This window comes from Chroicocephalus ridibundus, chromosome 8 (genome assembly GCF_963924245.1).
Source record: "Chroicocephalus ridibundus chromosome 8, bChrRid1.1, whole genome shotgun sequence".
Classification (NCBI taxonomy): Eukaryota; Metazoa; Chordata; class Aves; order Charadriiformes; family Laridae; genus Chroicocephalus; species Chroicocephalus ridibundus.
In genome coordinates this window covers 33,545,793-33,564,228 of record NC_086291.1, presented here as the reverse complement: position 1 = coordinate 33,564,228, position 18,436 = coordinate 33,545,793, and the positions used below count along the sequence as shown (strand labels likewise).

Genomic DNA, 18,436 nt, shown 5'->3' with positions numbered 1-18,436 from the left:
CATCCTAGGAAAGAAAGCTTTACAAGATTGCTAACCCATTGATTTTAAAGGTGCCAAGGCCGGATGTTGGACTTATGGGTCCTGATAATTAAAACCAACAGTGTTTGTGAATATGGGTGTGTTTTATGGCAGTGTGTGGCAAATTACACTTTCGGCTTAAAGCAGTTTAAAGTTTTTCTGCCACCGCTGCTACGTGACACCTGGTGTGGCTGCTTTGTCCGAATGATTGGGAGGAGTTTGGTGGAATAGTGGCAGTTGCTTAAATCCGGATGCATCGTTTGTAGCTCGGTGTGAAATTTGCTGGCTTTCACCAGTCTTCCAGCCGTCTCATTTCTCGGCGAATAAATTACGGTGCTGACCCTGAGAAGTCAGCCCTTCGGGTCTGTGTTGGGGATGTGTCCAGGCGGTTTTGCAAGAAGACGATGCTCCTCTCTGCTTTTAGTGCTGAGGAAGGCACGTCCCGGTGAGGCAGGCAGCTTGGGGCGAGCAGGCATGGGGAGCACCGAGTTGGGCAAGGCTGCTACCAAAAAAGTGAGCAGCCAGCGGAGAAGAAACGCTTGCCCTGGCTCGAGTGAGAGTTGCCTTGCTGCAAGGCAGTGCAGAACCTCAGTGCAGCTGAGGCTGTCGGGCCTGGACCAAGGCTCTGTTGGCAGAACAGGTGCCAACAGGGCTGTCGTGGACCATACCACAGCTGCTAACATCTGCGCAGATGAACATCAGGTGTGGCGCCCTCCTCTGGAGATGCCATCCTGGAGCTGCTTGGACCTTCTCCCCCTGCATCCCGGGTGTCCGTGGGTGAGGTGCACCAGCCCGGGGATTCTGCCTCCCTGCTGCAGAGGTGCTTGGCTTGGCAAATGAGGAAAACATCTCTTCGTAATCCAGCAGGTAATGAATTTGTTCCTGGAAAAAAAAACACAAAACAACTTCCATTCCTGCATGGTTATAAACATGCTTCTGAGTCACAGCTACCCAGTCCCAATTTGAAATTTGGCCAGAGCACCGTAGATGATTCTCATTTGATCCTAGTTGTTTTTTTTTTCCTCCCCCCCCCCCAGCATAACTAAAGCCTTATTTAAAAAATAAAATCAAATCAGGGTGCCAAAAGCCACTTTCTAAGATGAGCGCAGCCCATCAGAGCTCCTGGGACTATTGGTCACCGAAGGAGAGCCTGTCCCCTGGCTCCAGACCCTGCCTTGGCTGCCTGAGGGCTGTGTCCCCTGCCCGATGCTGTCCCCGAGATGAGGAGCAGCCTTCGGCTCCCTGAGCGACCCGGGGCTCGGCAGAGGATGCTTTTAACGGTATTGCCTGTAACCAGCAATACGGAGGTGGGAGATTTTGGGTCGCCCGGGGTGAGCCGGAGGCTGCTGAGCCGTGCGAAGGGATGCAATAGCTGCGCGGAGCGGGGGGGACGCTTGTGCATCTGCCGCAAAGCGCCCCACGGGAAGGGTAGGCAAAGGAGGCGGGGGGGGGGGGGGGCTCGGCTCGGCTCCCCCCCGCCCCCCCGACTGCAGCCGGCTGCCGGAGGCTGGGACGAGCGGCGCGGGGGGGCTGCAGGGAGGGGGCAGCCGCCGCTAGATGGCAATGCCGGAGCGGCGGCAGCCCGGGCGCACCGGCCCCGGCCCGCGTCCCTGCGGCGGAGGCGGTGCTGGAGGTGATGGGGAGGGTTTGGCCCTCCCCTGGGAAGGGGTTAGCCCAGTGTCTACGCTGGTGCCCCACCGTGCAGGGGTAGTGGCATGGCTGGGAAGGTGTGGGGGGGGGCGGGGGGGGAAGCAAGGAGGCGGCTTGGATGGCAATATCAGCATGCGGAGGGGAATTAGCCCGTCTCTGCAAAACCCAGCTCATCCCAAGCGCCTTCCTGTCCCAGCACCCGCTGTTGCCCTGTCTTCTTGGACTTCCTTCATTCACAAAAAAAAACCCCCAAAAAACACCTAAACCAACCCCACATAGCTGGCTCTGAATCTCCGTGCCATGTTGAATCATGCGGGCATCAGCCACGCTTCTCCCTGACTCACCAATCCCAGCGTGCTGGGGTGAGGGTCAAGACGAGAACAGCAATAAACATCCTGGGAAACCGAGCCTGCATCTCTTGGCATAGCCAGAGACGTGGTTTTTTTTTTTTTTCTTCTTTCAGTCTTCTCTTAAGGAGCTGCTTTCTCATAAATATCCCATCCTTTAGCACCGTCTGAGCAGGAGAGAGGCTCCCAGCGGGGTCATCCTGCGCCTCTGCTCTGCAGCAGCAAATATAGAGTAGAGCTGAGAGCGAACCCCTGGGTGCAGGGGATAACCCGCTGCCCCAGAAGAGGTGTCCAGGTAAGGCTGGCATCCCTGGGGGACGGAGGGGACAGGAGGAATGCTGCCTTCCTCCTCCTCAGCCCCTCGCACCGAGCGGTGAGGCAGCCGTGATGCCTCTGAGCGGGGCAGGGGATGCAGGGGAAGCGCTTGGGTCCAGCCTTCCCCATCCTCCTCGGCCTCTGGGTACCAGCCAGAGCCTGAGCGTTTAGGCTGGGTGGAGGCTTGTCTGCAGGCTCAGAGGGATGGGAGAGAGCTGGGGGGGCCAGGGGGGAGCCGAGGCAGGAGCTCTTGCAGGGCTGAGGATCTGCTCCTGGCAATCAGCCCAGCCTTGGGCTTAATTAACAGTGGCTTAAAGGGTTGGAAGGTGGGAAGAGTGGCATCGCTCCTGATGCTGTGCTGGTGGTGGTGGGGAGGAGGAGGAGGCAAAGGGGATGAGCCACAAATCATAATTGATTCGTTTAGGGCAGCGTCTTGCCTGGAATGAATCGAAGGGACTGTAATTAGTTGGTAGCTGGCGTGGCCTCCTCGCTGCCTGTTGTTAGTGGAATGAAAGCCCAGGGTCATTCTGGCTTGTGCTGGGGTCGGCTGGTGGCCTGGGAAGCATTTCGGGAGGGATCTACCCACTCCTGCTCCATTTTGTGCTGCAGTGTGGCGGTGGCAAAGCTGGGGGGCTTGCCGAAACCCCTCAATTACACCCACCTCTGTTTAAAGGCTAATTGGAGAAGGAAAGTCAAGTAGGGATGCAGCAGATGAGCATCGTGGTGAGCTGGTGGGCTCTCGGTGTCTGGCTGAGGTTGGGGGAATGATCCTGCAACCTTTTTTGTAAACACTCCTCTGTTATCTTGCTGAGGAGGGCCTGATCCTTCCTCACTCAGCCAGCCCAAGGGCTCCTGGCCATGCACCGGTAAAAGCCTGTGCCGAAAAGCGAGCTCCATGGCCATTTGGTCACACTAGCGCCTGCAGGGTGGGAAAGTCTGTGGTGAGGTGCTGCCAGGCTGCGCTGAGGGAGCAGCCCTTGTCCAAATGAGTTAACGATTTATGTGATTAAGGGCTTGATTATTTTTTTTAAAATTTCTTTTTTTTTTTTTTTTTTTTGAGATGCCCAAAGTGTTCCTGGCTGCTGCACAGCAGATCCGGGGGGGACAGGGAAGCAGCTGCTGTTTGTAGAGCAGGTTGCTTGTGGTAGGGGGGACAGGGGAAGAGCATTGAGGGGACACAGGGTGACTTGTGACACTGCCTGAAGCTGTGGGCACTCTTCCTGCGGGAAGGGCAGGTAGTGAGCGCTGAAGGCCCTGGGGGACCCCTTTGGATGTGGGGTTGAAAGGGGAGGGCGGGGGATCCTACGTGTGAACAGGTCGCAGGGTGTCAGGGTGTGCTGAGCGGTGAGGCTGGTGCCCTGCCTGTTGGGTAGGGAGGACATTGGGGATGCCCCTGAGGAGCTGCGTCTCCCCTGTGTGTGCAAGAGGGCCAGGTGGGCTCCCCCAAAGGCGGGTGGGCAGGCAGCACCCTCACCCAGAGCCCAGGGGAGCCCGAGCATCCCTGGGTGCCCGCAGCACTTGCATGGTTGGTGCTGTGCCCTCGCCTCCACGGTCGGGTCCCTGGTCCTCTGCCCGTGGGACGGCTGGGGGGAGCGGGGTCAATGCCAGACTGGCCCCAGGGCCACCCCCCTCCGCCCCCCCCCCCCCCCCCTTCCCCCGTGGCAGCCGCTGCAGGGACACGTCCAGCCAGGGTTGTTTACACCTCTCCGATGAGCTGCTGCTTCTTCTGGCCAACATAACGTCAAAAAGAAAATACCGAGGCGGGGGTTGGGGAGGGGGTGGTGGTGTGGAGGGTGTGCTAAGGAGGCTCATCTGTATGCGAGGGGGAGCAGCAGGGCTCTCCCCGGGCAGCCGCTGGCATCGGGGCGGCTCCGGCAGGGAACCGGGAGCCCCGAAGTTTCCCAGGGATTGGGTGCATGTGGCTGGGGAGATGCCCGGTGCGGGATGAGATGGGCAGAGCCGCCCCCCCCCCCCCTCCCTTTGCCCCCTATTACCTCACCCCCCGCCCCAGTTTAGCCACTCACCTAGGAACACCCATGTGCTGGAAAGCCCTCGGCAGCCGGGGCTGGGGGGTGCGTGTGTGTGTGGGGGGAGCTTCTTGCAGGCGGGGAGCTTGCAGGGTGGGGGCTTCTTGCAGGGTGGGGGCCTCCCCCATTGCCTTTGTTCCCTTCAGACCCTCCCCTCGCCTCTGACTTTCCTTTGCGGCAGCTCCCGTGCTTGCCAAAAGAATGCACTGGATGGAGCGAGGGAGCGAGCCGGGCGTGCGTGCGTGTGTGCGCGCTTGTGTGCGCCTGTGTTGCCACTGACTTCATTAAAGCAAGCTGTCCCCGAGCTGCAGAGGCGCCGGCAGCCTTTAATTTCGTGGCCCCGGCTCCTGCGGGAAGCCGGCGTCGCCTTTGAGAGCTCCTGCCCTGGCAGCCAAAGGGCCGAGCATCCCTGCCGCCGCCGGTGCCTGCCCGGAGGTTCTGCCCGCCATCCCTGCCCGCTGCCCCCGGGAGCCAGCGGATGGGTGGCCGGGCTCCTGCGGGCTGCTGAAGATGGAGCCGGGAGGAGGGAGTTGGACACTTGGCTCCAACTAGGCTGGACCACGCTGCAACCTGTTCCCCTGGCCTCCCCTCCGCTGCGCTGGGTGCTGTACCAAATTGCGTCTTCCTTTGCGACCGGGGTGGATGGAAGGACTTGGATCCCAGCCTTTTTCCCTGCCCGGCAGGCAGTCCCCGGGCTCGCCTTGCTGGGAAAGGGAGGAGGTTAAAAAGCGCTGGTTTGGGTTTGCAGGCAGAGCGGTGGGAAGGATGTGGCTGGGTTTAACCCCTTGCTTCGTGGCAGAAGGTGCCTCTGCGGCCTCCGCCGAGCACGCAGGACGGGTCCCTGCCGTCCCCGCTGCCCGTGTGGCTGGCGGCGGGGGGGACACACATGGGAGGCAGCCAGCTGCCCACCATGCCGTGCCGCTGAGCCCGGTGCCACGCGTTGCCGCCTCTCCTTCTCCGCGCGGGTCCCCGCTCCCCCGGAGGGATGGAGGAGAGACGGAGCTGAGCATCATCCGGAGAGGAGGAGGGGGCTGTGGTTGGGACTGCGCCCCGCAACCCCCTCCCTCTTCTCTTCCCCCCCCACCCCCCCCATCCACCTCGGTGGTGCTGCTTTGGCTCACCTGTGTGTTTTCTTCCAGGATGGCTCGTTTTGGGGAGGCGGTGGCCGGCAGGCTGGGCTCCGGAGATGGGGGCTCCGATCAGAACAGGAGCCGGCAAGGACCTCCTGCCCCTGCGGGAGGGACCCCAGGAGCCTTCAAGCAAACCAAAGCGCAGAGAGCCCGGACTATGGCTCTGTACAACCCTATCCCCGTCCGGCAGAACTGCTTCACCGTCAACAGATCGCTCTTCCTCTTTGGGGAAGAGAACATAGTCAGGAAATATGCCAAGAAGCTCATCGACTGGCCATATCCTTTCTGCGCCCCCTGCGAGCCCCCACCTCGCTCCCTGGATTTGCCTTGGTGGCTGCCCAGGACACGTGCGTGTGGCACTAGCCGGCAGGTAAGCGCCTGCCTTCTGCTCTTCTTCGGCATGCGGAGAGGGGTGCCCCATCCCCAGGGAATGTTCTCCTCGCCCTGTTGCTGCTTCCCCTCCTGTGCTCTGCTTGGTGCCCTTGGTGGGGAGCTGAGCCCCTTCTCCCTGCGGGGAGCCCCCTGGTCCCTCCTCAGTCTTGGATTTGGAAGCCCCCTGTGCTGGCCAGGAGGGGGACTCTGATCCCGGTTAAACCCTGCATGCCTTAGGGTGTTCTCTGTGTGTGTGTGTGGCTGGGTGGGGGGGTCATGGCCTTTCCTCTATGTCTCAACGAGTTTTGCCACCTCACCCTGCCCAGAGTTTACCCATCCTGCTGGGGATAGACCCCGGGGAGCCCACAAATCTCTGGTCCCTGCTGAGCAGTGGCTTTGTCTTCTGCGCCTGCCTGCACGTGCCCCCGTTGCTGCTAATCGCATCTGGCAGGGGCACAGCCGTCCTCGCCCTGCAGCCCCCCCAGCCTCCGACTGTGGCTCTGGGAACCGGTTGCCCCCCTCCTTGCGGCAGAGGGGAAATGCTGAAAACCTTGGCTGTGCCCTGTGGCTCCCTGGGGGGCTGGCGCAGGGGACCGAGGTTTATCCCAGGGACTGAGGTTTATCCCGAGCACCCCACTCCTAGGGCTGGGTGGGGGATGCAGACCCCCCTGGCTCCTTTCCCCTGCTCCTCCATCCTTTTATACACCCCCGTGCGCTTCTCTCCCCTTCCGCCCTCCCTGCGGGTGCCCCCGGGTGCCCTGGCCGGTGCCCAGCACCGCAGCACGCAGCTCCCCATCAACCTGGGTTCGGCACCCTGCCCCCCGAGACCCTTCCTGGGCTTTGCCCCCACCGAGGACCTGAGCCTAAAAACTTCAGCGTGGCCACGCTTTGGCTTTAGGGACCCTCCCTGTGCCGTCTTCTGCAGTGGTGATTACATGCAGCTCTTGCCGCTGCCGCTTTCTCTCCCTGCAACTTGTTGGTTAACTTGCCGGCTCCTCCGGCGGGCGCAGAGAGCCTGCCCAGGTGCCAAGCGGCGATGCCTCGGTCTGGTGCAACAGGTACCTCAGGGAAACCCTCCAGCGAGGCACAGGGATGCAGGACAGGTCACTCACCCGCCCCGCTGAGCGTCATCGGGGAGATAGTCCCCTTGCAGCTCCAACACGTCAGGTTGAACCTCTGCCAGGCAGGAGCTGGGGAGCCGCAAAGCCCCCAGGGTTGGGGGGTGACCTGGGGGTGAAGGGACAGCTCGAGGAGGCCATATTCCCCATGGCATCCCTAAATCCGCCTCTGCCGGCAGCGCCCGCTGGGTGGGCGGCTGCGGGAGCATTGGTGCGGTGGCGAGGATGGGAACGTGGCAGCTCAGCTCACAGCCCTGCAGGGCAGCGGCCAGGCTGGCCTGCCTGCTTTTCCAGAATATGCCAAATTATGCGTGTGCTTTTTCAGCGTGGTGTGGGATGGCCCTCACGCCTTTGCCTTTCGTTTAAAGCAAGAAGGAGAGCTGGTGCGCTGCTGCTGGCCCAGCGTTCCCGGCGTGGGCTGGGGTCCCGTGCTGGTGCGGCGCCGTGTGATGTCTCATCTCTAGGCAGCTGCTGTCTCCTAGAAACTAGAGCTTCACCACTGCGCGGTAAAAACTCCCCAGCGTTATTCTTTCCTGGAATTTGCAATGCATGAGGGAGATGGGTTCGTTTCATTTTTTTTATTTTTTTTTTTTCCAGAAGTAAGTGACGTATCCCCATGTGAGTGCTGGGAACGGGCATGCTCCAGGTGCGGGAGCTGAGCATCCCGCCTAGCTGCCATCTCTTTCCAGGAAACTCATCCACCCCGGAGCTCCTCCGCTCTCCTTGAGCTCTTGAGGGATTGGGGATATGGAAAAGGTTTTTTGGTGATGAGTTTGGCGGTGTTGGCCAGGCGAGTTGTTCCCATTCTTGTAGTTGTAGCCTGGCACGTGCAGCCGGTGCCTTTTGGTAGGGCCGGGAAAAACGCGTGAGCATCTCAGCTGCCTGGCCCGGAGCCTGTGGCATCGCTCCTGGGCAAGGGCGAGGGTGGTTTGGAGAGGTAAGCGTTGGATTTTGGCCACAGTCAGCGAGAGCTGCTGGCCTCGGGAGGGAGATGGGCTGGTCCCTGGCGCTGCGGGTCGGAGCAGGCATGGCACGAAGGAAAGCCAAGGGGGCTGGGGTGGAGCGCGGGGAGGAGTGGAGGCTCTTCTTCATCCAGCTCCAGTTGACTAGGTAATAGGGCTAAAAATAACTGGTGATTCAGGCCTGTATATCTGCTGGGTAACTGTATAATTATAACCAGCAGCCTCTGCAGTTTGGCTTCCCAGTGTAAATAGGGATGATGCATGGAGGGGAAGGAGGAGAAACACGAGCAACTGGGATTGGGATGCAGCTTTGTGGGGAGACGGGTCTTTGCTGAGTTCCTCACTGGAAAGCCCAGTGCGTTACCTCTGCTGCAGCTGCTCTTTTTACCGGTCCTGCTCAAAACGTGAGGCAGCTGCCGGTTTGGCTGTAGGAACACCTACTCCTCTTCTCCTTCAGAAACAAAGCCTTGTCCTGCCTGTTCTCCTTCTGCTGATGACCAGGCCTTTAGCCCTGATTTCATTTGTTTGGCTGCCTGGAAAGCCGCAATTCAGTTAGCACATGAGATGGGCTGCAACTCATCTATATCTGCTCGGTTCTTCATCCGCTTAATCACATTTGACCTGGATAAGATCCCTCTCCCGCCCCAGAAAGGCCAGATGACACTGCGTGGCTCTGGCTATGTCCCCAAGGACAGCCTCTGGCTGTAGGTGCACAGTGCCCACTGTACCCGTCCCCCTGATTTGGCAGGGGACAGGGATGTCCATCAGTCTTCTGGGGACCTTGCTGTTCCCTACAGCAAGGGCTTTCTCCTATCTCAGCCCTTTTGAGGACCAGATCTGGTCCTGGGCTGGCCAAGAGCAGCCGGGATGTCCACAAAGCCCCGGTGCGTGTCCCTGGTCCAACACACATGGGGATTTTTCTCCATGGGATGCGCGCCGGTGCGCGCCTGAACCGTTTTGCCACGCGATGACTCCCACTTTAACCCGGGCATCTCTGATGCTGTGTGGGCACTGCCCCTTGGGGACCCTGGTAGCGTTATGCCGCATCCGAGCAAGTGTTTTCTGCGCCTTCGCTTCTGGCCAGCCAAGATTTCAGCAGGTCTTGCCTCCTCGCGGGAAGAGCTGCGCCATGTCGTGCCGTCCTTGGGCAGCTCCCTCCTTGCCACTACCCAAGAACACCTCTTTTTATTTTATTTTTTTCTTCCTTTTCTTTTCCTTCAAGGCTGTTTTCTGTACCTTTCATTCATCAGATTTTTAAAATGTGTTTTGTTTTTTTTTGGTTTTTTTTTTTTTTTTTTTGTTTTGGTTTTTTTTGGGAGGGGCAAGTAGGTGTAATGGCAGGTCCATCTTTTTTGACAGCCGGAGAGAGCGAGGCTGCCTGTCAGATGGTGAATTTAAACAGAGGCAGCTGTTGTCATGGTGACTCCAAGTTGCATCCTGTTGCTGTGGCAACCAAAGTTAAAAAACTGATGTTAAGGCAGGAAAAATCACATGATGTGGTTCTTTTTTGTTGTTTTTTTTTTTTTTTAAAAAAAAAAAAAAAAAGGAGAGAGATTCGATTTCCAGTTTTTTAAGCGCAGGGTGAGGTGGGGGAGAAGGAGACGCTTCTCCAAGGAGCTGTTGGCACGTGGCAGGTGGGCACCCCACAACCCTACGGGATGGCAGTGACGTGGGCAGGCTCTGCCCCCACCGGCTCCTGGCTGATACTGCTTTTGCTTTAGCCCCTGACAGAGACCAGACTGCCCACTTTTTGGAGCCAGGAGCAGCAATATCTGTGGCCGCAGATAACAAGCGGAGGGTCCCCCCTCGAGGCATGCCTGCGTAGTGAGATTTCGGTGGCCTGAGCACCTCACCCGCGTGCTCCCTTGTGAGCTGCACGGAGCTGCGAGCACAGCTCTGAGCCCACGCTTGCCCTCCTGAGCCCCTTTCGCTTGGCGTAACGGGCACGCGGGAGCTGGCTCGCCTCCAAAGCCATGGCATTTGGGGATCTGTTGGCACCTTGTCCTCCTGGAGATCATTTTCTGTCAACCCCAGCAAAGCGTGGATGGGCCTGGAGCGCTGGGTGGTGGAACCCAGGGATGGGGACAGCTCTGAGGGGCCACAGCTCTGCAGCTGTTTGATAGCCTTATGCGCTGGGGGAAGATCCCCCTCCGTGTCCTTGGGGACAAGCCAGGGAGGTGCTGTAGGGATGGGGAACCCTGGAGTTGAAGTAGGACTGTGTTCCATTTGGCATTTTGGGTTTCTTTTGGAAAACAGCCTTGGAGAGGAGGCTTTCCTGCTGGGGAGGAGGAGGGTTGGGGCCTCCTAGGGAATGGGATGTTGAAAAGGTGGGTCTTTGTTCCTGTCGTGCCTTGGGTGGATGGAGTGTGGGAAGGTCTGTGTGAGGGCAGGCAGCAGTGGCGGAGTTGGAACCAGCAAGATAAAGTCCATGGATGTTGGAACTGAAGCTCCGTCTCATTGCCGCCTGGCGTGCAGGGAAAGCCCCTCCGTGCAGCAGGTCCTGGGGGAAGCCGGCGGAATGGTGGGAAATGGAGACTTAAGTTTCTAGATGTTGGGGCTGGGCTGGGTGATGCAGGCAGGGTGAGGGGTAAATCGTTCCTGGTCTTCTCAATGGTTCTCTGAGGTAGGCTTCCCCTCTGAGGCAGGCTTCCTCCAGAGCCCTTTTGGAGATGCCCACGTGGCCTCACTCCTCTGGCTCTTCTGCTCCTTCTGCATCTGCCTGCCCAGCAGCAGGGAGGAGGCACTGTCACAGAAGTGGAGAGATGGAGGTGGGCTTTCCACAGCTCCCAGCCCGCATCGCCAGGGAGGGATTTGTTTTGCACCCAGCCTCTCAGGGAGGTTGCATCAATGTGCCATCAGCACCATAAATCCGTCTTCAGGGCTTAGAGCTGGGCACGCTCCCTGCATTAGCGATATAGGTGTTCTGGGTGGGCTGGTTTTGGCTTCCAGCTGTGGAGGGAGCGAGGTGAAGAGGGGAGTCACAGCTGGAAGCAAGGATCCACCGGTGGCTGGACATCTCCCTGGTGCTCCCTGCCAGCTTCTGCCAGACCTGCCAAGGAGCTCCAGCTCCAGGCATGGCGTTAGCCTGCAGTGCCTGCTCTGGGTGGGATGGGGCATGGGTCTGGTGGGGGGTGTCTCCGTGGCCTGGGGGGCACCTTTCCCACCTGAAATGCACCGGGAGGGAAGCATGGAGCTGCAGGTGTGGTGTGCTCTGGGATCGGACGAGTTGCTAAGGAAACAAGTCAACGGTGCAGGGGAGAGAGCATTGGGTAAAGGAGATAAATCAATAAGAAAACCTATTTTTATCAGCTCCCTAATGATCCTCCAGGAGAAGCCAGACGAAGGAGGAGGAGAAGGCTGGAGGCAGATGGGCTTTCATTACCGGGCTTGGAGGGAGGCAAGTGCTACTCTGTATTTTGGGTGGCTGGAAGGTTGTGTAATTAGACATCTAATGAGAGAGGAAACAAAGGAGTAATAGAGCATTGTCCAGTGGGCTCCAACCCTGAGCTGGGAGGATGCTTGCTTGGCAGAAGTCAAACGCGTGGATAAAATTTCCCCCGGTTCAGCCAGATGTTCCCGTTGTCCCTTGGGGCGGGTTTTCTTACCCTGGGCCTCTCAAAACCTGGCACAGCTGGAGGCTACGGGGGCTTGTAGCTCTCACCCAGCTCCAGATGCGATAGCCCGGGATCGGGTCCTAAGAAAACTGGGCCAGTGGGGTTCGGAGAATCACCTCGCGCTTAGGTCACCGCTTAGGGCAGCGATTGCCCTGTTTCCCTTAGACTTAATACTTGCTGATCCACGTGCCACATGCTCCCTGGAGGCGGAGCAGGGACGCGGTCCCATGCTGGGGCTGTGACAGATGTGCACCGTCCTTATGCTGTCGAGCCAGATGTTGGAGCCAGCAAGGAGATGTAGGGGCGAGCTGAGCCATTAGAAGGGGTCCTGTCCCCCACCAGCCACTGCCGGGCAGGGCTCCCACACTGCTGGCTTTGGAAAATTTGTGAATTTTCCTACCTGGGTGTTTCCCCTGGGGGACGAGAGGCCGCAGCGGGGAGGAGGCAGTGCTAAACCCTGCCAGGGCGGACAGACGGACTCACCGCGCCGTTCCCACACTTCTCATCTAGGCAAATGTGCCTAGCGCCTGGGGACCTGGCTGCGCCGCCCTGCTAACGCACTGTTTTCTTTTAAGCCTGTGCTAATTGCTCCCAGACTTTCAGGAAAATGAGACAAAAGACCCCAAATAGGCCGGTGGCTCGGGGCCAAGCGCCGCAGTCTGTGTATTAGCTGAAGTGTGTGGGCAGAGGTGGGAAGCAGAGAAAGTACGTGGCTTTTGCAGGAGCCGTGCAATCAAATCCTCACTTGTGTGAAGCCTCAGATGAAAACTTTTGGGGTCTGGCATCCCCCCGAGCACGGGGAGCTGCTCACAATTTGTGCCCGGCTGGCATCAAGGTCTGAGCCCGCAGCAGTGAGCTCCGTGGCGGTCTCTCTTGGTTTGCCTTTAACTTAGCAACCATTAATTTCACTGAGTGGCCTTTTAAATGCCTTGGCTTAATCTTCCCTGGCTCTTCTCCCTACTGGGCTGAATCCATCCCGGTTCCTGAAGGCTCTCCTTGGCATCCCCTCCTGGTCGACTTGCCGGGGACCTGATCCGATGTCCGGCCCTGTTCCCACCTTGCCGCACGCTGCAGCATGCACAGGGTGGCTGCCGCCAGCGTTAATTCATGGTTTCCAGTTAACCATGGTCATGGCCAGCCCTGGATATGTCTTCTCTTGCCCATGGGCTCAGGGCCACTGGTTTAAGGCATCTCTCTGTAGCCAGTGGCTTTGTCAGCCAAAAGCTGAAGTTGCGAAAGAGAAAATCATCCCTTTTCCCGGGGCTGATGGCACCGGCATTTGGCACCTCCTGGCCTGAGCGGTGTGAAGCTGAAGCCGCCAGGTCTGGAGAAGCCCAGTGTGGTAGGGAAGGGCTCAGCCGGGGTCCTGGTCCCTGTGCCGGCTTGGATGATTTCTTTATGGGCAAATCCATGCCAGGTGGGATCACCCCCCCTTTCCATAGACATGAGCCTTGGGAAGGTGGCAGTCCCTTCCCAGGGTGCCCGCTGACCCCAGTGGTGACAGTAATGGAGCTGTGGGTTTTTGACACGGAGGGAGCGGAGAAAGGGCGTGCCACCTGCTGATGAATCTCACCTCATTTTGTTATTGAGGACAAAGAGGGCTTTTATTGCAATGAGGTGGTAAAGATGGACAGGAAGTCGGAAAGATATGGCCGTCCTGTCGCTTGGAAGTGCTTTGTTTTCAGGGCTTGGCCGTGGGCCAGACAGGAGGAGGGAGCTCTGCGCCCTCACCTCGCTCCCGGCGGACTCTGTGAATCCAAAGGCAGGAGGGAGCTGAGTCTGGAGTGCCTTTCCCGGGGTGTCTGACCGCCCTTTCCTCCGCCTCCCCTCCCCACTCACTCGGGTCCTCAGGTGCCAGCGTCTCCTGCCACTTGTCCTGGTGGGGGGGCTGCTCCCGGAGAGGGGTGTGTAAGGCCCTAGACATGGCTGTAGGGTTTAGGATGCTCGTAAGGGTCCAACCAAATCCTGCTGATAAGGAGTCGCCACCCCTCAGGGTCTCACCGAAGCGTGGCTGAGCTGGGATGGCTCCGTGGGGAGTTTCAGCCCTGCCTGAACTGGAGCTCAGACCCAGGCGCCATCGGTGTCTTGAGCTGCAAACACTCAGCCTGGTGCTCTGCGGCTCCCAGCGCTGTCTGGGGTCACCCTGCCACCCGCGGGGTGCTTGGCAAGGGACCCTCGGTTCCCAGGGCACGTCCGCCTTGCCAACGCAGGGCACAGGGTGGGCTGATCCAGGTCGGAACCCCAGGACCTGTCAGGGATGCTCTAGGACCGGGGCCGCCGATAGCCTGTGACACCCTCAATTCCAAGCCCCATCTCCTGCTGCTTTGTGATGGAAAAGAGAAGGCAAGCAGCAGGGCCACCGCGTTACAGGGACATGCCAGCCCCGGCTACCAGCTTGCCATGCCAGGGACACGCTCCCTGACACTGCCAGGGATCACGCCAAGCACTTTTCTAGATGAAGCCCAACCTGGTCAGAGTCTGGTTGTCCACCTTCATGCTTGTGCCTGTCTTCTGGGCTTCCACCACAAGCAGCGTCTCACTCCCAAGAGAGTTCACAGCCCAGCAACGGCCGTTGGTTAAATGTCCCATTGCCTTGGGAAGGAGGTGATGGTGCTCAGCAGGTCTCTAGGGAGGAAGGTCCTGAGGGCTCACAGTTCTCATCACTTCTCTCGTTTCCAAACAGTCCCAGCTGGGCTTCACCCTCCTGCCTGGGGGGCAGCGGGAGGTGAAATCTGGGCTCTGTGTGTGCGTTTTCCTGTAGGGAAAGCAGTGGTGGTGGCTAACGAGCGGGTGAAACGAGATGGGCAGGGGTGGGCTGGCAGGTTGGGGACATTTTCGGCTGCTTCTCTGCTCCTTAACTCCTCTCCACTCCCTTCGAGTACATGATCCTGGCGACCATCATTGCCAACTGCATCGTGCTGGCCCTTGAGCAGCACCTCCCCGAGGACGACAAGACGCCCATGTCACGGAGATTAGTAAGTACCCCGCGTCCATCCCTCGCCAACCCGGTCAGGGGTTCTGGTGGGTGACCAGCTGAGGGGAGCCACCCCATCCTACCAGCCAATTTCTGCTGGTTTCAGGGTGGTAGGCTAAGAGGTTTCCTCTGGGACCAGCCCCTCCAGCCTTCCTGGGGCTGCTGTCACATACTCCTCCTCCATGGAAAGGGCTAAGGAAGGTTTAAGTCCCTTAAAAAGTGGGGTAGAGAAGGGGGACTGGGCAACTTGAGTGGGTTGTAGCCCCCACTTTTTGTTTCCAAGGTTAATGCTGTCTGAGGAAGGGCGAGGAAAGCTCCCAAAGGGGAGGATGGGGCTGGGGAAGGTGGGATGGGATGTCAGTTGGGTCAAAGTGAAATGGCTGGTGCTGTGTTTGCTCCATCTCCATCCTCCCCCTCTGACTGTGTCACTGATTCCCCTCTGGCAGGAGAAGACGGAGCCCTACTTCATCGGGATTTTCTGCTTCGAGGCTGGGATTAAGATCGTGGCTCTGGGATTCGTTTTCCACAAGGGTTCGTACCTGCGCAATGGCTGGAACGTCATGGACTTCATCGTGGTCCTTAGTGGGTGAGTCAGGCGGCGTGGGGCCGTTGGTGGGGTTGGGCAGCTGGGCATGGGGACTCGTCCCACTGGGGACATAAGCTCCAGGACGTGGGTTTGCTGTTGTCGGTGGTGTTTCTTCATCCCGAGGGAGGGGAGGATGGTTCCCAGTACTGGAGGCTCCTGTGTTGGCTTTGCTGTGGGCTGCTGATGGTGGGGCAAGGTTCCCCGTCGGGCGAGGAGGGCTGGCTCTCAGGGAATCATGTCAAGCTTTCCTCAGCTGGTGGCCTGACACCTGTCACCCGTTTGGGCATGGGGTGAGGTGAGGATGAGCACGCTCTGATAAGCTAAGCAACTGGACGTGGTCTGGGAGAGGTTTTGGTCAAACCCTTTGTGGAGAGGGGGAAAATCTCTTCTCTTGCCTTCCCAAGCACTTTCCAGCCTTGGCCCGTTGCTGGGGGTTTGGGAACGAGATCCACGTGGGGCTATTTTCCCAGGTGGTGCTCACTCAGCATCCCAGTTTGCAGCAGCAGTGCTGGGGGTGATAGTGCACAGAGCTTCACGGGTGCTGGTTCTGTCACTGGTGGTGTCACCTGCTGGGGACGTGGCCCAGATTTGCGTCCTGCTTGTGGTGTGATGGGCTGTGCTGGTGACATAGAAATGAACAGGGATATCTGGGCTTGTGCTAGCCAACGGTGGCAGTCAGCTTGAGCAGAAGCTTCTTAGGGTGACTGCCCCAGCCCCTCGCTGTGTGGAGGGCAGGTGGGTGCCTGCAGCCACCAAGGGGTCCCGAGGAAAGGTGCCTGGATCACGGTCAATGTTTTTTGCATGCTGAAGGAAACGCCACGCTCAGAGTACCTGGTTTGATGCGTACAAACAGATGGTGTCTGTGGATCTCTAAGCACTTAGCGAGCTCTGCTGGGTGCAGAGCAGCTGCAGGTCTGGCTGGGAAACTGAGGCACGGGAGCCAGGCAAGATACCTGGAGTCTCTCCTGAATTGCTTGCTGCATAGTCCTGTCTCTTGGCTTGCAGGGTAGTGGTACCACGTGGGACATGACACCCATTGGGGTGTTCGGAGGAGGAAAGGGGATGCTGAGCCTGGTGCTGCCAGGGACGTGGTGACGGGTGCTGCTTGTCCGTGGTGGAGAGGTGCAGGTTGGGACTATGCTTGAGTGAAGACTTGAGGAGAACATGACCGGGAACGTTTTGACCCCCTTGGTCCCATGTGGTCGGGGATGGCCTCGCTGGGGAGGGTGTCTCGATGTGCTGGTGGTGGGGTGATGCTTCTCAGTGGGCATCAAACAGGCTGCCTGCGGGCGGTGCGGCCATCGCACAGGATGCCGCTGCCTCTTCCGCATCCGCAAAGCGACTCTCAGGGGAGGGCTTTGTGACCTGATGGGCTCGCTGCTGCGGGGAGAGCAGCCAGGCACAGCTCCGGGGCTGGGCAAATGTAGTCACATCTCCGGGGACAGCGTGGGACACGTATGTCACCCCTGGTCGCAACAAGAGGGGATGTCTCGGCCTCACCGTGCAGCTGCGGTGCTGGGCTGAGCGCGCAGAAAGAGGGCGGGTGGTTGGGAAATGCCCATCGTCCGTCTCCTGGCCCGGGCATCCTTTGGGGCCGGGGCCAAGGGGGGAAGCACTGGGCTGGGAGGGGGGGAATTCGCCGCGGACCTCTCCCTGCCCTCCCCACGGCTCTGGGCGAGCTGACTGTAACCGAGCCGGTGCTGAGTCAGCGCTCGGCAATTACTCACTCACGAAAGCCTCGCCAGCTCCTTTCAGTGCCGCCGCCGGGCCCTGTGCCAGGGAATCAATTGTCCGTGCCGGGCTGCTAGCGCCACGCCGGCCACCCTGCCGGGAGGTGCTCGGGTCCCCCTGACACTGCCGGTTACGGGGCATAGCCCTCCAGGGTCCGCTTCACCACCATCGCCCCCCTCGCACGCCGACGTTTGCTCCGGCAGGATGAATCCCTCTCCGAGAAATGCCTGGGTACCCACCAGCTTTGCCCCAGCCGTCCCAGCACCTCCTGGCATGGACTCACCGGCCTTTTGGGGTGAATTCTGTTGTATGACGGGTGGAGGAGGCAACCTGCAGTTTTTCAGCCTGAAAACCAGTTTTGGGGATGATGGAGTCACTGGGGGAAAGGCTGGACCACATCATCGGCTCCTCTGTGCTCTTCAGCCCTTGCTTTTACAGCGCGGTGCCGACAAAGCTGCTGTTCTCCAGCGCCACAGTTGTGCCTCCCTTGTGAGAAACTCTTGCCCGTTTGATCCGCTGAATTATTGGCAAATCTCTTCAGCAAATAATCCTCGGCTGGCAAATGACTTGCAAACAGCTTGCGGGAGAGGGTTTGCGCTTGGCGGTTCGTGCTGCGTCGGTTGCGTAAGGCGGGTGGTGAAGTCTGCGCAGGGGATGCGTGCGGGTGACCGGCAGGTTCAGGATGATCTTTGTGAACTAAAACGCCACGCATGATTAATACGTGAGTGTCTGGATGGAGGCTGTTGAGCTCAGGAGGATTAATGGTCATTGGGATCTCGTCACGACTTAGCAAGAGGCGGTGGCTCTGGTGGAGGGGATGTTGTGAGTGTCAGAGGCGTAGGGTAACGCTCGCCGTGGGATGTGCTGACCGCTTTGGGATGCTGATGCATCCCATGAGGATGGACCAGAGAGGATATCCATGGGAACAGAACCCACCCCAGGATCCATCCCTGATGGCCCTAGAGGGACCAGGCATCCCACTTGCTGGCCCTTGTCCCTCCAAGGTTGACACAGGGTATTACTCTTCCTTTCTGGGCTTATTTTTTGCCATGTGTCCGATGGGAGAGGTGGCATCATGGCGTTGGGGTTTCCGTGAGCCGTGGGATTTCCTGGGCATGCTTTCCCCGGCGTAAATTAGCCTAACGAGGGGCTGCTACCGTGAGCGGTCTCCTGGGACCCTGTGCAGGAATGGATGGCACTGACTTGGCTTCAACTGGTGTTTGCTTCTTATGTCAATAAATCCCGATTTTATTTTTTTTTTTTTCATCTCGGTGGAAATCAACTCCCACGTAAAACTCCCTGATGCTAAAGCTTCCACCGGGGAACTAATAGTCACATTTGTAAACCTGCTCTGTTTATAACCTGTGGTTTCCAAATCATCGTTGCTGCCTGAAAAAACCAGCCTGTTCTCCCCCAGCTAAAAATATTTTTCGTGGAAAACGTGCATAAAATACCTTCATTCGTTCCGAGGCAGAGCCAGGGAGGGGAACGTCTGTGTTTCCCCTGGGGCTTGGGGATGCTCGCCTTGCCCATGCATGAACCAGAGCCGGCTGGGCACCGAAGCTGGACTCGTGGCCCGCTCGATGCTGCAA

At 58.8% G+C, this 18,436-nt stretch overlaps 1 protein-coding gene across 3 annotated transcripts in view; it reads left to right on the top strand.

Annotated features, from left to right (window-relative positions):
* CACNA1E (calcium voltage-gated channel subunit alpha1 E) overlaps positions 1–18,436 on the top strand; it is a 148,172-nt gene that overhangs the window by 40,458 nt on the left and 89,278 nt on the right. For all 3 annotated transcript variants that reach the window (XM_063344829.1, XM_063344828.1, XM_063344827.1), the window contains exons 3-5: positions 5,497–5,763; positions 14,423–14,528; positions 14,974–15,113. In XM_063344829.1, coding sequence (XP_063200899.1) covers positions 5,497–5,763; positions 14,423–14,528; positions 14,974–15,113 — 513 coding nt within the window. The remainder of the gene's footprint in view (positions 1–5,496; positions 5,764–14,422; positions 14,529–14,973; positions 15,114–18,436) is intronic.